The 12566-nt window shown below is 43.3% G+C and overlaps 1 protein-coding gene across 11 annotated transcripts in view; it reads right to left on the bottom strand.

Annotated features, from left to right (window-relative positions):
• The window catches only part of LOC124006706 (guanine nucleotide exchange factor VAV2-like), a 258452-nt gene that overhangs the window by 72794 nt on the left and 173092 nt on the right, over nt 1-12566 (bottom strand). For all 11 annotated transcript variants that reach the window (XM_046316798.1, XM_046316800.1, XM_046316802.1 and 8 more), the window contains exon 3: nt 8441-8499. In XM_046316798.1, coding sequence (XP_046172754.1) covers nt 8441-8499 — 59 coding nt within the window. The remainder of the gene's footprint in view (nt 1-8440; nt 8500-12566) is intronic.

Genomic DNA, 12566 nt, shown 5'->3' with positions numbered 1-12566 from the left:
CCAGACAGAGGAAAACAGACTGGCATTTAGTTCTCATTCACCATACTATAGACCAGAGGAAAACAGAATGGCATTTAGTTCTCATTCACCACACTATAGACCAGACAGAGGAAAACAGACTGGCATTTAGTTCTCATTCACCATACTATAGACCAGACAGAGGAAAACAGAATGGCATTTAGTTCTCATTCACCATACTATAGACCAGAGGAAAACAGAATGGCATTTAGTTCTCATTCACCACACTATAGACCAGACAGAGGAAAACAGACTGGCATTTAGTTCTCATTCACCATACTATAGACCAGACAGAGGAAAACAGAATGGCATTTAGTTCTCATTCACCATACTATAGACCAGAGGAAAACAGAATGGCATTTAGTTCTCATTCACCATACTATAGACCAGACAGAGGAAAACAGACTGGCATTTAGTTCTCATTCACCATACTATAGACCAGACAGAGGAAAACAGAATGGCATTTAGTTCTCATTCACCATACTATAGACCAGACAGAAAAACAGACTGGCATTTAGTTCTCATTCACCATACTATAGACCAGACAGAGGAAAACAGACTGGCATTTAGTTCTCATTCACCATACTATAGACCAGAGGAAAAACAGAATGGCATTTAGTTCTCATTCACCATACTATAGACCAGAGGAAAACAGACTGGCATTTAGTTCTCATTCACCATACTATAGACCAGACAGAGGAAAACAGACTGGCATTTAGTTCTCATTCACCATACTATAGACCAGACAGAGGAAAACAGAATGGCATTTAGTTCTCATTCACCATACTATAGACCAGAGGAAAACAGAATGGCATTTAGTTCTCATTCACCATACTATAGACCAGACAGAGGAAAACAGAATGGCATTTAGTTCTCATTCACCATACTATAGACCAGAGGAAAACAGAATGGCATTTAGTTCTCATTCACCATACTATAGACCAGAGGAAAACATAATGGCATTTAGTTCTCATTCACCATACTATAGACCAGACAGAGGAAAACAGACTGGCATTTAGTTCTCATTCACCATACTATAGACCAGACAGAGGAAAACAGAATGGCATTTAGTTCTCATTCACCACACTATAGACCAGAGGAAAACAGACTGGCATTTAGTTCTCATTCACCATACTATAGACCAGACAGAGGAAAACAGACTGGCATTTAGTTCTCATTCACCACACTATAGACCAGACAGAGGAAAACAGACTGGCATTTAGTTCTCATTCACCACACTATAGACCAGACAGAGGAAAACAGACTGGCATTTAGTTCTCATTCACCACACTATAGACCAGACAGAGGAAAACAGACTGGCATTTAGTTCTCATTCACCATACTATAGACCAGACAGAGGAAAACAGACTGGCATTTAGTTCTCATTCACCACACTATAGACCAGACAGAGGAAAACAGACTGGCATTTAGTTCTCATTCACCACACTATAGACCAGACAGAGGAAAACAGAATGGCATTTAGTTCTCATTCACCATACTATAGACCAGACAGAGGAAAACAGACTGGCATTTAGTTCTCATTCACCATACTATAGACCAGACAGAGGAAAACAGACTGGCATTTAGTTCTCATTCACCACACTATAGACCAGACAGAGGAAAACAGACTGGCATTTAGTTCTCATTCACCATACTATAGACCAGACAGAGGAAAACAGACTGGCATTTAGTTCACATTCACCATACTATAGACCAGACAGAGGAAAACAGACTGGCATTTAGTTCTCATTCACCATACTATAGACTAGACAGAGGAAAACATAATGGCATTTAGTTCTCATTCACCATACTATAGACCAGAGGAAAACAGAATGGCATTTAGTTCTCATTCACCACACTATAGACCAGACAGAGGAAAACAGACTGGCATTTAGTTCTCATTCACCATACTATAGACCAGAGGAAAACAGAATGGCATTTAGTTCTCATTCACCACACTATAGACCAGACAGAGGAAAACAGACTGGCATTTAGTTCTCATTCACCATACTATAGACCAGACAGAGGAAAACAGAATGGCATTTAGTTCTCATTCACCATACTATAGACCAGAGGAAAACAGAATGGCATTTAGTTCTCATTCACCACACTATAGACCAGACAGAGGAAAACAGACTGGCATTTAGTTCTCATTCACCATACTATAGACCAGACAGAGGAAAACAGAATGGCATTTAGTTCTCATTCACCATACTATAGACCAGAGGAAAACAGAATGGCATTTAGTTCTCATTCACCATACTATAGACCAGACAGAGGAAAACAGACTGGCATTTAGTTCTCATTCACCATACTATAGACCAGACAGAGGAAAACAGAATGGCATTTAGTTCTCATTCACCACACTATAGACCAGAGGAAAACAGACTGGCATTTAGTTCTCATTCACCATACTATAGACCAGAGGAAAACAGACTGGCATTTAGTTCTCATTCACCATACTATAGACCAGAGGAAAACAGAATGGCATTTAGTTCTCATTCACCATACTATAGACCAGAGGAAAACAGACTGGCATTTAGTTCTCATTCACCATACTATAGACCAGACAGAGGAAAACAGACTGGCATTTAGTTCTCATTCACCATACTATAGACCAGACAGAGGAAAACAGAATGGCATTTAGTTCTCATTCACCATACTATAGACCAGAGGAAAACAGAATGGCATTTAGTTCTCATTCACCACACTATAGACCAGACAGAGGAAAACAGAATGGCATTTAGTTCTCATTCACCATACTATAGACCAGAGGAAAACAGAATGGCATTTAATTCTCATTCACCATACTATAGACCAGAGGAAAACAGACTGACATTTAGTTCTCATTCACCATACTATAGACCAGACAGAGGAAAACAGACTGGCATTTAGTTCTCATTCACCATAGACACTATAGACCAGACAGAGGAAAACAGACTGGCATTTAGTTCTCATTCACCACACTATAGACCAGACAGAGGAAAACAGACTGGCATTTAGTTCTCATTCACCATACTATAGACCAGACAGAGGAAAACAGACTGGCATTTAGTTCTCATTCACCACACTATAGACCAGACAGAGGAAAACAGAATGGCATTTAGTTCTCATTCACCATACTATAGACCAGACAGAGGAAAACAGACTGGCATTTAGTTCTCATTCACCATACTATAGACCAGACAGAGGAAAACAGACTGGCATTTAGTTCTCATTCACCACACTATAGACCAGACAGAGGAAAACAGACTGGCATTTAGTTCTCATTCACCATACTATAGACCAGACAGAGGAAAACAGACTGGCATTTAGTTCACATTCACCATACTATAGACCAGACAGAGGAAAACAGACTGGCATTTAGTTCTCATTCACCATACTATAGACTAGACAGAGGAAAACATAATGGCATTTAGTTCTCATTCACCATACTATAGACCAGAGGAAAACAGAATGGCATTTAGTTCTCATTCACCACACTATAGACCAGACAGAGGAAAACAGACTGGCATTTAGTTCTCATTCACCATACTATAGACCAGAGGAAAACAGAATGGCATTTAGTTCTCATTCACCACACTATAGACCAGACAGAGGAAAACAGACTGGCATTTAGTTCTCATTCACCATACTATAGACCAGACAGAGGAAAACAGAATGGCATTTAGTTCTCATTCACCATACTATAGACCAGAGGAAAACAGAATGGCATTTAGTTCTCATTCACCACACTATAGACCAGACAGAGGAAAACAGACTGGCATTTAGTTCTCATTCACCATACTATAGACCAGACAGAGGAAAACAGAATGGCATTTAGTTCTCATTCACCATACTATAGACCAGAGGAAAACAGAATGGCATTTAGTTCTCATTCACCATACTATAGACCAGACAGAGGAAAACAGACTGGCATTTAGTTCTCATTCACCATACTATAGACCAGACAGAGGAAAACAGAATGGCATTTAGTTCTCATTCACCACACTATAGACCAGAGGAAAACAGACTGGCATTTAGTTCTCATTCACCATACTATAGACCAGAGGAAAACAGACTGGCATTTAGTTCTCATTCACCATACTATAGACCAGAGGAAAACAGAATGGCATTTAGTTCTCATTCACCATACTATAGACCAGAGGAAAACAGACTGGCATTTAGTTCTCATTCACCATACTATAGACCAGACAGAGGAAAACAGACTGGCATTTAGTTCTCATTCACCATACTATAGACCAGACAGAGGAAAACAGAATGGCATTTAGTTCTCATTCACCATACTATAGACCAGAGGAAAACAGAATGGCATTTAGTTCTCATTCACCACACTATAGACCAGACAGAGGAAAACAGAATGGCATTTAGTTCTCATTCACCATACTATAGACCAGAGGAAAACAGAATGGCATTTAATTCTCATTCACCATACTATAGACCAGAGGAAAACAGACTGGCATTTAGTTCTCATTCACCATACTATAGACCAGACAGAGGAAAACAGACTGGCATTTAGTTCTCATTCACCACACTATAGACCAGACAGAGGAAAACAGACTGGCATTTAGTTCTCATTCACCACACTATAGACCAGACAGAGGAAAACAGAATGGCATTTAGTTCTCATTCACCATACTATAGACCAGACAGAGGAAAACAGACTGGCATTTAGTTCTCATTCACCATACTATAGACCAGACAGAGGAAAACAGACTGGCATTTAGTTCTCATTCACCACACTATAGACCAGACAGAGGAAAACAGACTGGCATTTAGTTCTCATTCACCACACTATAGACCAGACAGAGGAAAACAGACTGGCATTTAGTTCTCATTCACCACACTATAGACCAGACAGAGGAAAACAGACTGGCATTTAGTTCTCATTCACCATACTATAGACCAGACAGAGGAAAACAGACTGGCATTTAGTTCTCATTCACCACACTATAGACCAGACAGAGGAAAACAGACTGGCATTTAGTTCTCATTCACCACACTATAGACCAGACAGAGGAAAACAGAATGGCATTTAGTTCTCATTCACCATACTATAGACCAGACAGAGGAAAACAGACTGGCATTTAGTTCTCATTCACCATACTATAGACCAGACAGAGGAAAACAGACTGGCATTTAGTTCTCATTCACCACACTATAGACCAGACAGAGGAAAACAGACTGGCATTTAGTTCTCATTCACCATACTATAGACCAGACAGAGGAAAACAGAATGGCATTTAGTTCTCATTCACCACACTATAGACCAGACAGAGGAAAACAGACTGGCATTTAGTTCTCATTCACCATACTATAGACTAGACAGAGGAAAACAGAATGGCATTTAGTTCTCATTCACCATACTATAGACCAGAGGAAAACAGAATGGCATTTAGTTCTCATTCACCACACTATAGACCAGACAGAGGAAAACAGACTGGCATTTAGTTCTCATTCACCATACTATAGACCAGAGGAAAACAGAATGGCATTTAGTTCTCATTCACCACACTATAGACCAGACAGAGGAAAACAGACTGGCATTTAGTTCTCATTCACCATACTATAGACCAGACAGAGGAAAACAGAATGGCATTTAGTTCTCATTCACCATACTATAGACCAGAGGAAAACAGAATGGCATTTAGTTCTCATTCACCACACTATAGACCAGACAGAGGAAAACAGAATGGCATTTAGTTCTCATTCACCATACTATAGACCAGACAGAGGAAAACAGAATGGCATTTAGTTCTCATTCACCATACTATAGACCAGACAGAGGAAAACAGAATGGCATTTAGTTCTCATTCACCATACTATAGACCAGACAGAGGAAAACAGAATGGCATTTAGTTCTCATTCACCACACTATAGACCAGACAGAGGAAAACAGAATGGCATTTAGTTCTCATTCACCATACTATAGACCAGAGGAAAGCAGAATGGCATTTAGTTCTCATTCACCATACTATAGACCAGAGGAAAACAGACTGGCATTTAGTTCTCATTCACCATACTATAGACCAGAGGAAAGCAGAATGGCATTTAGTTCTCATTCACCATACTATAGACCAGAGGAAAACAGACTGGCATTTAGTTCTCATTCACCATACTATAGACCAGACAGAGGAAAACAGAATGGCATTTAGTTCTCATTCACCACACTATAGACCAGAGGAAAACAGACTGGCATTTAGTTCTCATTCACCATACTATAGACCAGACAGAGGAAAACAGAATGGCATTTAGTTCTCATTCACCATACTATAGACCAGACAGAGGAAAACAGAATGGCATTTAGTTCTCATTCACCATACTATAGACCAGACAGAGGAAAACAGAATGGCATTTAGTTCTCATTCACCATACTATAGACCAGAGGAAAACAGACTGGCATTTTGTTCTCATTCACCACACTATAGACCAGACAGAGGAAAACAGACTGGCATTTTGTTCTCATTCACCACACTATAGACCAGACAGAGGAAAACAGACTGGCATTTTGTTCTCATTCACCACACTATAGACCAGACAGAGGAAAACAGACTGGCATTTTGTTCTCATTCACCACACTATAGACCAGACAGAGGAAAACAGAATGGCATTTAGTTCTCATTCACCACACTATAGACCAGACAGAGGAAAACAGAGCATGGGAGATGGGACCACACTGATTTAGCCACCTCTCAGGGTGTGTAGTGTTTATTAATAGGCCAGTCTATGTGTTTCCTGGGATGGCACCAGGCCTAATGGGTGTGTAGTGTTTATTAATAGGCCAGTCTCTGTGTTTCCTGGCCTAATGGGTGTGTAGTGTTTATTAATAGGCCAGTCTCTGTGTTTCCTGGCCTAATGGGTGTGTAGTGTTTATTAATAGGCCAGTCTCTGTGTTTCCTGGCCTAATGGGTGTGTAGTGTTTATTAATAGGCCAGTCTCTGTGTTTCCTGGCCTAATGGGTGTGTAGTGTTTATTAATAGGCCAGTCTCTGTGTTTCCTGGCCTAATGGGTGTGTAGTGTTTATTAATAGGCCAGTCTCTGTGTTTCCTGGCCTAATGGGTGTGTAGTGTTTATTAATAGGCCAGTCTCTGTGTTTCCTGGGATGGCACCAACCCTAATGGGTGTGTAGTGTTTATTAATAGGCCAGTCTCTGTGTTTCCTGGGATGGCACCAACCCTAATGGGTGTGTAGTGTTTATTAATAGGCCAGTCTCTGTGTTTCCTGGGATGGCACCAACCCTAATGGGTGTGTAGTGTTTATTAATAGGCCAGTCTCTGTGTTTCCTGGGATGGCACCAACCCTAATGGGTGTGTAGTGTTTATTAATAGGCCAGTCTCTGTGTTTCCTGGGATGGCACCAGGCCTAATGGGTGTGTAGTGTTTATTAATAGGCCAGTCTATGTGTTTCCTGGGATGGCACCAGGCCTAATGTGTGTGTAGTGTTTATTAATAGGCCAGTCTCTGTGTTTCCTGGGATGGCACCAGGCCTAATGGGTGTGTAGTGTTCATTAATAGGCCAGTCTCTGTGTTTCCTGGCCTAATGGGTGTGTAGTGTTTATTAATAGGCCAGTCTCTGTGTTTCCTGGGATGGCACCAGGCCTAATGGGTGTGTAGTGTTTATTAATAGGCCAGTCTATGTGTTTCCTGGGATGGCACCAGGCCTAATGGGTGTGTAGTGTTTATTAATAGGCCAGTCTCTGTGTTTCATGGGATGGCACCAGGCCTAATGGGTGTGTAGTGTTTATTAATAGGCCAGTCTCTGTGTTTCCTGGGATGGCACCAGGCCTAATGGGTGTGTAGTGTTTATTAATAGGCCAGTCTCTGTGTTTCCTGGCCTAATGGGTGTGTAGTGTTTATTAATAGGCCAGTCTCTGTGTTTCCTGGCCTAATGGGTGTGTAGTGTTTATTAATAGGCCAGTCTCTGTGTTTCCTGGCCTAATGGGTGTGTAGTGTTTATTAATAGGCCAGTCTCTGTGTTTCCTGGCCTAATGGGTGTGCTCCATCAACTCATTACCCTGCCGGTCAAGATAAAACACCTTGATTTACTTGTGGAGACAGCTCGCAGCCCCCTCACGACCAACAGGGTGATCAGACTGAGCAAATAAGGAGAAATCAGAAAGTGGTTTCCCAGCGGCCAGTAAACTCGACTAAATGGCATCTTTTGGTGTGACGCCGAAAAACCCGTGGTGGAGCTTAGTGATGAGTTTAGTCATGTGATCTGAGCTATCTGACCCTGGACCTGTTTTGACATGTGACCATGCTTCCAGACCTGGTTACCAACAGAGACAGTGGTATTGACAGCCTCGATCACATCTACTGCCAGAACAAGAAAACACTGTCTGGTTGAGCGATACAGTGAACATGTACAATATACCTCTTCCTCAAACGGACAGTGAAGGGTAGTGGGAGGAGAGGAGACATACCTCACGCCTTTGATCTGCACAATGCTGTGGTGGGAGATCCTGGACAGGGCTGAGATCACCTGGAACACACAGCAGAGAGACAACGGTCAATGACAGGGGCCTGAGTCCATCAGCACAGTCCTCCATACGATCTACAACACAGTCATCAACGCAGCCGTCGACACAGTCCACGACACAGTCAACAGCTCATCACTCAGTCATTCAGACAGGCCCGTCTGCTCTGCCTTAATGTGGTTCATTCATGCTAAACAGTCGTGTGTTTACGAGCGAGGAGAGCGATGTGGTGTTTCTTAGCAACATGGTCGTGCGCAGCCACACATGTGAGCATAATGCAGGCCGCCATGTTAATGATGACATCCAGGGACATGTGGTGCCAAATGCCCCCGCACAGTCAAAGACGTGTTCCTCTTTACTCAGAACCTCGCTTCCCCTCTCCATCCATCTATCTCCTGCTTGCTCTGCCTCCCTCTCTCCCCTGTGGTGAAACCTGTGTGGTGTAACAGGGTTAAACGTGAGCCTGATTTAATGCTGGTTGTGAGTCACATGTGAGTGGGCTTATTGGTGGCGGTTTGGGGGGCTTACAGATGGCATGCTGGAGACTCCTCCAATGCTAATATAGGGATATGACGGAGCCCGTCCCCTCATAACTGCCAAAATGATGCCCCCATGCCTCATTACGCACTTCAGGATGTGTTTATGCTTCCATCACCACGGTGCCATCTGTCCTCTCTCACACACACCCCATCTCTTTCTCTCTCTCTCTCTCTCTCCCCATCTCTCTCTATTCCCCACCCTCTCTCTCTCTCTATTCCCCACCCTCTCTCTCTCTCTATTTCCCACACTCTCTCGCTTTCTATTCCCCACCCTCTCTGTCTATTCCCCACCCTCTCTCTCTGTCTATTCCCCACCCTCTCTCTCTGTCTATTCCCCACCCTCCTGCCTATTCCCCACCCTCTGTCTCTCCCTCTCTCTCTATATTCCCCACCCTCTCTCTATATATATATATTCCCCACCCTCTGTCTCTCCCTCTCTCTCTCTATATTCCCCACCTTCTCTATATATATATATTCCCCACCCTCTGTCTCTCCCTCTCTCTCTATATATTCCCCACCCTCTCTATATATATATTCCCCACCCTCTGTCTCTCCCTCTCTCTCTATATATTCCCCACCCTCTCTATATATATATTCCCCACCCTCTGTCTCTCCCTCTCTCTCTCTATATTCCCCACCTTCTCTATATATATATATTCCCCACCCTCTGTCTCTCCCTCTCTCTATATATATTCCCCACCCTCTGTCTCTCCCTCTCTCTCTATATATTCCCCACCCTCTCTTTATATATATTCCCCACCCTCTCTCTATATATATATTCCCCACCCTCTGTCTCTCCCTCTCTCTCTCTATATTCCCCACCTTCTCAATATATATATATTCCCCACCCTCTGTCTCTCCCTCTCTCTATATATATTCCCCACCCTCTCTATATATATATTCCCCACCCTCTGTCTCTCCCTCTCTCTATATATATTCCCCACCCTCTATATATATATATTCCCCACCCTCTGTCTCTCCCTCTCTCTCTATATATATATATATTCCCCACCCTCTGTCTCTCCCTCTCTCTCTCTATATTCCCCACCTTCTCTATATATATATATTCCCCACCCTCTGTCTCTCCCTCTCTCTATATATATTCCCCACCCTCTATATATATATATTCCCCATCCTCCCCCACCCTCTGTCTCTCCCTCTCTCTCTCTATATTCCCCACCCTCTGTCTCTCTCTCTATATATATTCCCCACCCTCTCTATATATATTCCTCCACCCTCTCTCTCCCTCTATATTCCCCACCCTCTCTATATATATATTCCGCCACCCTCTGTCTCTCCCTCTCTCTATATATATTCCACCACCCTCTGTCTCTCTCTCTCTCTATATTCCCCACCCTCTCTATATATATATTCCCCACCCTCTCTAAATATATATTCCACCACCCTCTGTCTCTCCCTCTCTCTATATATATTCCACCACCCTGTCTCTCTCTCTATATTCCCCACCCTCTCTATATATATATTCCCCACCCTCTCTATATATATATTCCCCACCCTCTCTCTATATATATTCCCCACCCTCTCTCTATATATATTCCCCACCCTCTGTCTCTCTCTCTATATATATATCCCCCACCCTCTCTCTATATATATTCCTCACCCTCTCTCTATATATATTCCCCACCCTCTCTCTATATACATTCCCCACCCTCTCTATATATATATTCCTCACCCTCTCTCTCTATATATTCCTCACCCTCTCTCTATATATATTCCCCACCCTCTCTATATATATATTCCTCACCCTCTCTCTCCCTCTATATTCCCCACCCTCTCTCTATATATATTCCCCACCCTCCCCCACCCTCTGTCTCTCCCTCTCTCTCTCTATATATATATATATATATATATTCCCCACCCTCTGTCTCTCCCTCTCTCTCTCTATATTCCCCACCCTCTATATATATATATATTCCCCACCCTCCCCCACCCTCTGTCTCTCCCTCTCTCTCTCTATATTCCCCACCCTCTGTCTCTCTCTCTCCCTCTATATATATATATCCCCACCCTCTCTATATATATTCCTCCACCCTCTGTCTCTCTCTCCCTCTATATTCCCCACCCTCTCTATATATATATTCCACCACCCTCTGTCTCTCCCTCTCTCTATATATATATTCCACCACCCTCTGTCTCTCTCTCTCTCTATATTCCCCACCCTCTCTATATATATATATCCCCACTCTCTCTCTCTCTCTCTCTCTCTCTCTCTCTCTCTCTCTCTCTCTCTCTCTCTCTCTCTCTCTCTCTCTCTCTCTCTCTCTCTCTCTCTCTCTCTCTCTCTCTCTCTCTCTCTCTCTCTCTCTCTCTCTCCCCCTCTCTCTATTCCCCTCCTCTCTCTTAGCAGGTGTGCTGTTTATACAAGAGCACCTTCACTCTCCACTCTAAACTGTATAATTAATAGGAGTCTAGGGTGAAGGTGTGTAACTTCAATGGGAGCCTAGAGTAGGAGTCTAGGGTGCTTTAAAAGCAGGCTCAGGCTAAGAGCTCGTGTGAAGAGGGTTAGGACAGAGATTCAGTCTGAGGAGCATGGAGTGGCTCAACCACTCAGAGGAATGACTACCTGACCGATAACCTTCTGTATAGCTCCAGTTGCTGTCATGGTAGCCACACACCATGGCGATGAGTGGTGGCTCTGGCTGCTCCCTTGTGCTTCAGAGTACATGAATATCTCTCAGCCTTTTTTAAACCATCTCTAGGGGTTGTGTGTCAGTGTGGCCAGTCTGAATGCTGATGCTTGCTGCCTGTAACATAGGCTTTACCCTTTTACTCCGACGCTTACCAGGGCCTCACCATAACGCACTCAGACTGAGACTGGAAATACACATGAACATGGCCGCTGTGGAGAGCAGTGAATGAGATTTGGTTATGCCCTTAATGAAGGGTGCTTTGTCATTCAAGCTAGATCCATTGTGCCATTGGTTGGCACGCTGCCCACCTAAGCTAGCTGCAGGGCTGGGGTGTGCCCATGTACTGTCCTGATGCATGCCCTCACCCACTGGCAGAGGGGAGAAATGATGAGGCTGGAATGGAGCATTACTCTGCCTTTCAGTGCCACGTCTCTCCTCTCCATGCATATATATATAAAAAATATATGCCATTTAGCAGACGCTTTTATCCAAAGCGACTTACAGTCATGTGTGCATACATTCTACGTATGGGTGGTCCCGCGAATCGAACCCACTACCCTGGCGTTACAAGCGCCATGCTCTACCAACTGAGCTACAGAAGGACCACACCAGGTAATATCGGGTTAAGGGCATGAATATGAATTAAGCCTCAATGTGGCGACACCAACACAGCGCGGTGAGCTACGTGTGAGAACCAGATTCATATTTAGCTCATGTCTTTACATTGTGTATTTTATGCTTTATCCAACACACCTGCAAGTCTCTCACAACCGCTGTGATCCCTTCATCCTTCTACCCAACCTCTGCCTCTCTCTTTCTCCCTCTCCTCTCTGTCTAACACCCTCTCTTCCTCTCCCTCCCTCTACCATCACACTCACTCCT

Source organism: Oncorhynchus gorbuscha, linkage group LG20 (genome assembly GCF_021184085.1).
Source record: "Oncorhynchus gorbuscha isolate QuinsamMale2020 ecotype Even-year linkage group LG20, OgorEven_v1.0, whole genome shotgun sequence".
Classification (NCBI taxonomy): domain Eukaryota; kingdom Metazoa; phylum Chordata; class Actinopteri; order Salmoniformes; family Salmonidae; genus Oncorhynchus; species Oncorhynchus gorbuscha.
The sequence above is the reverse complement of the archived record's forward strand: the minus strand, read 5'-3'. Positions and strand labels throughout refer to the sequence as shown.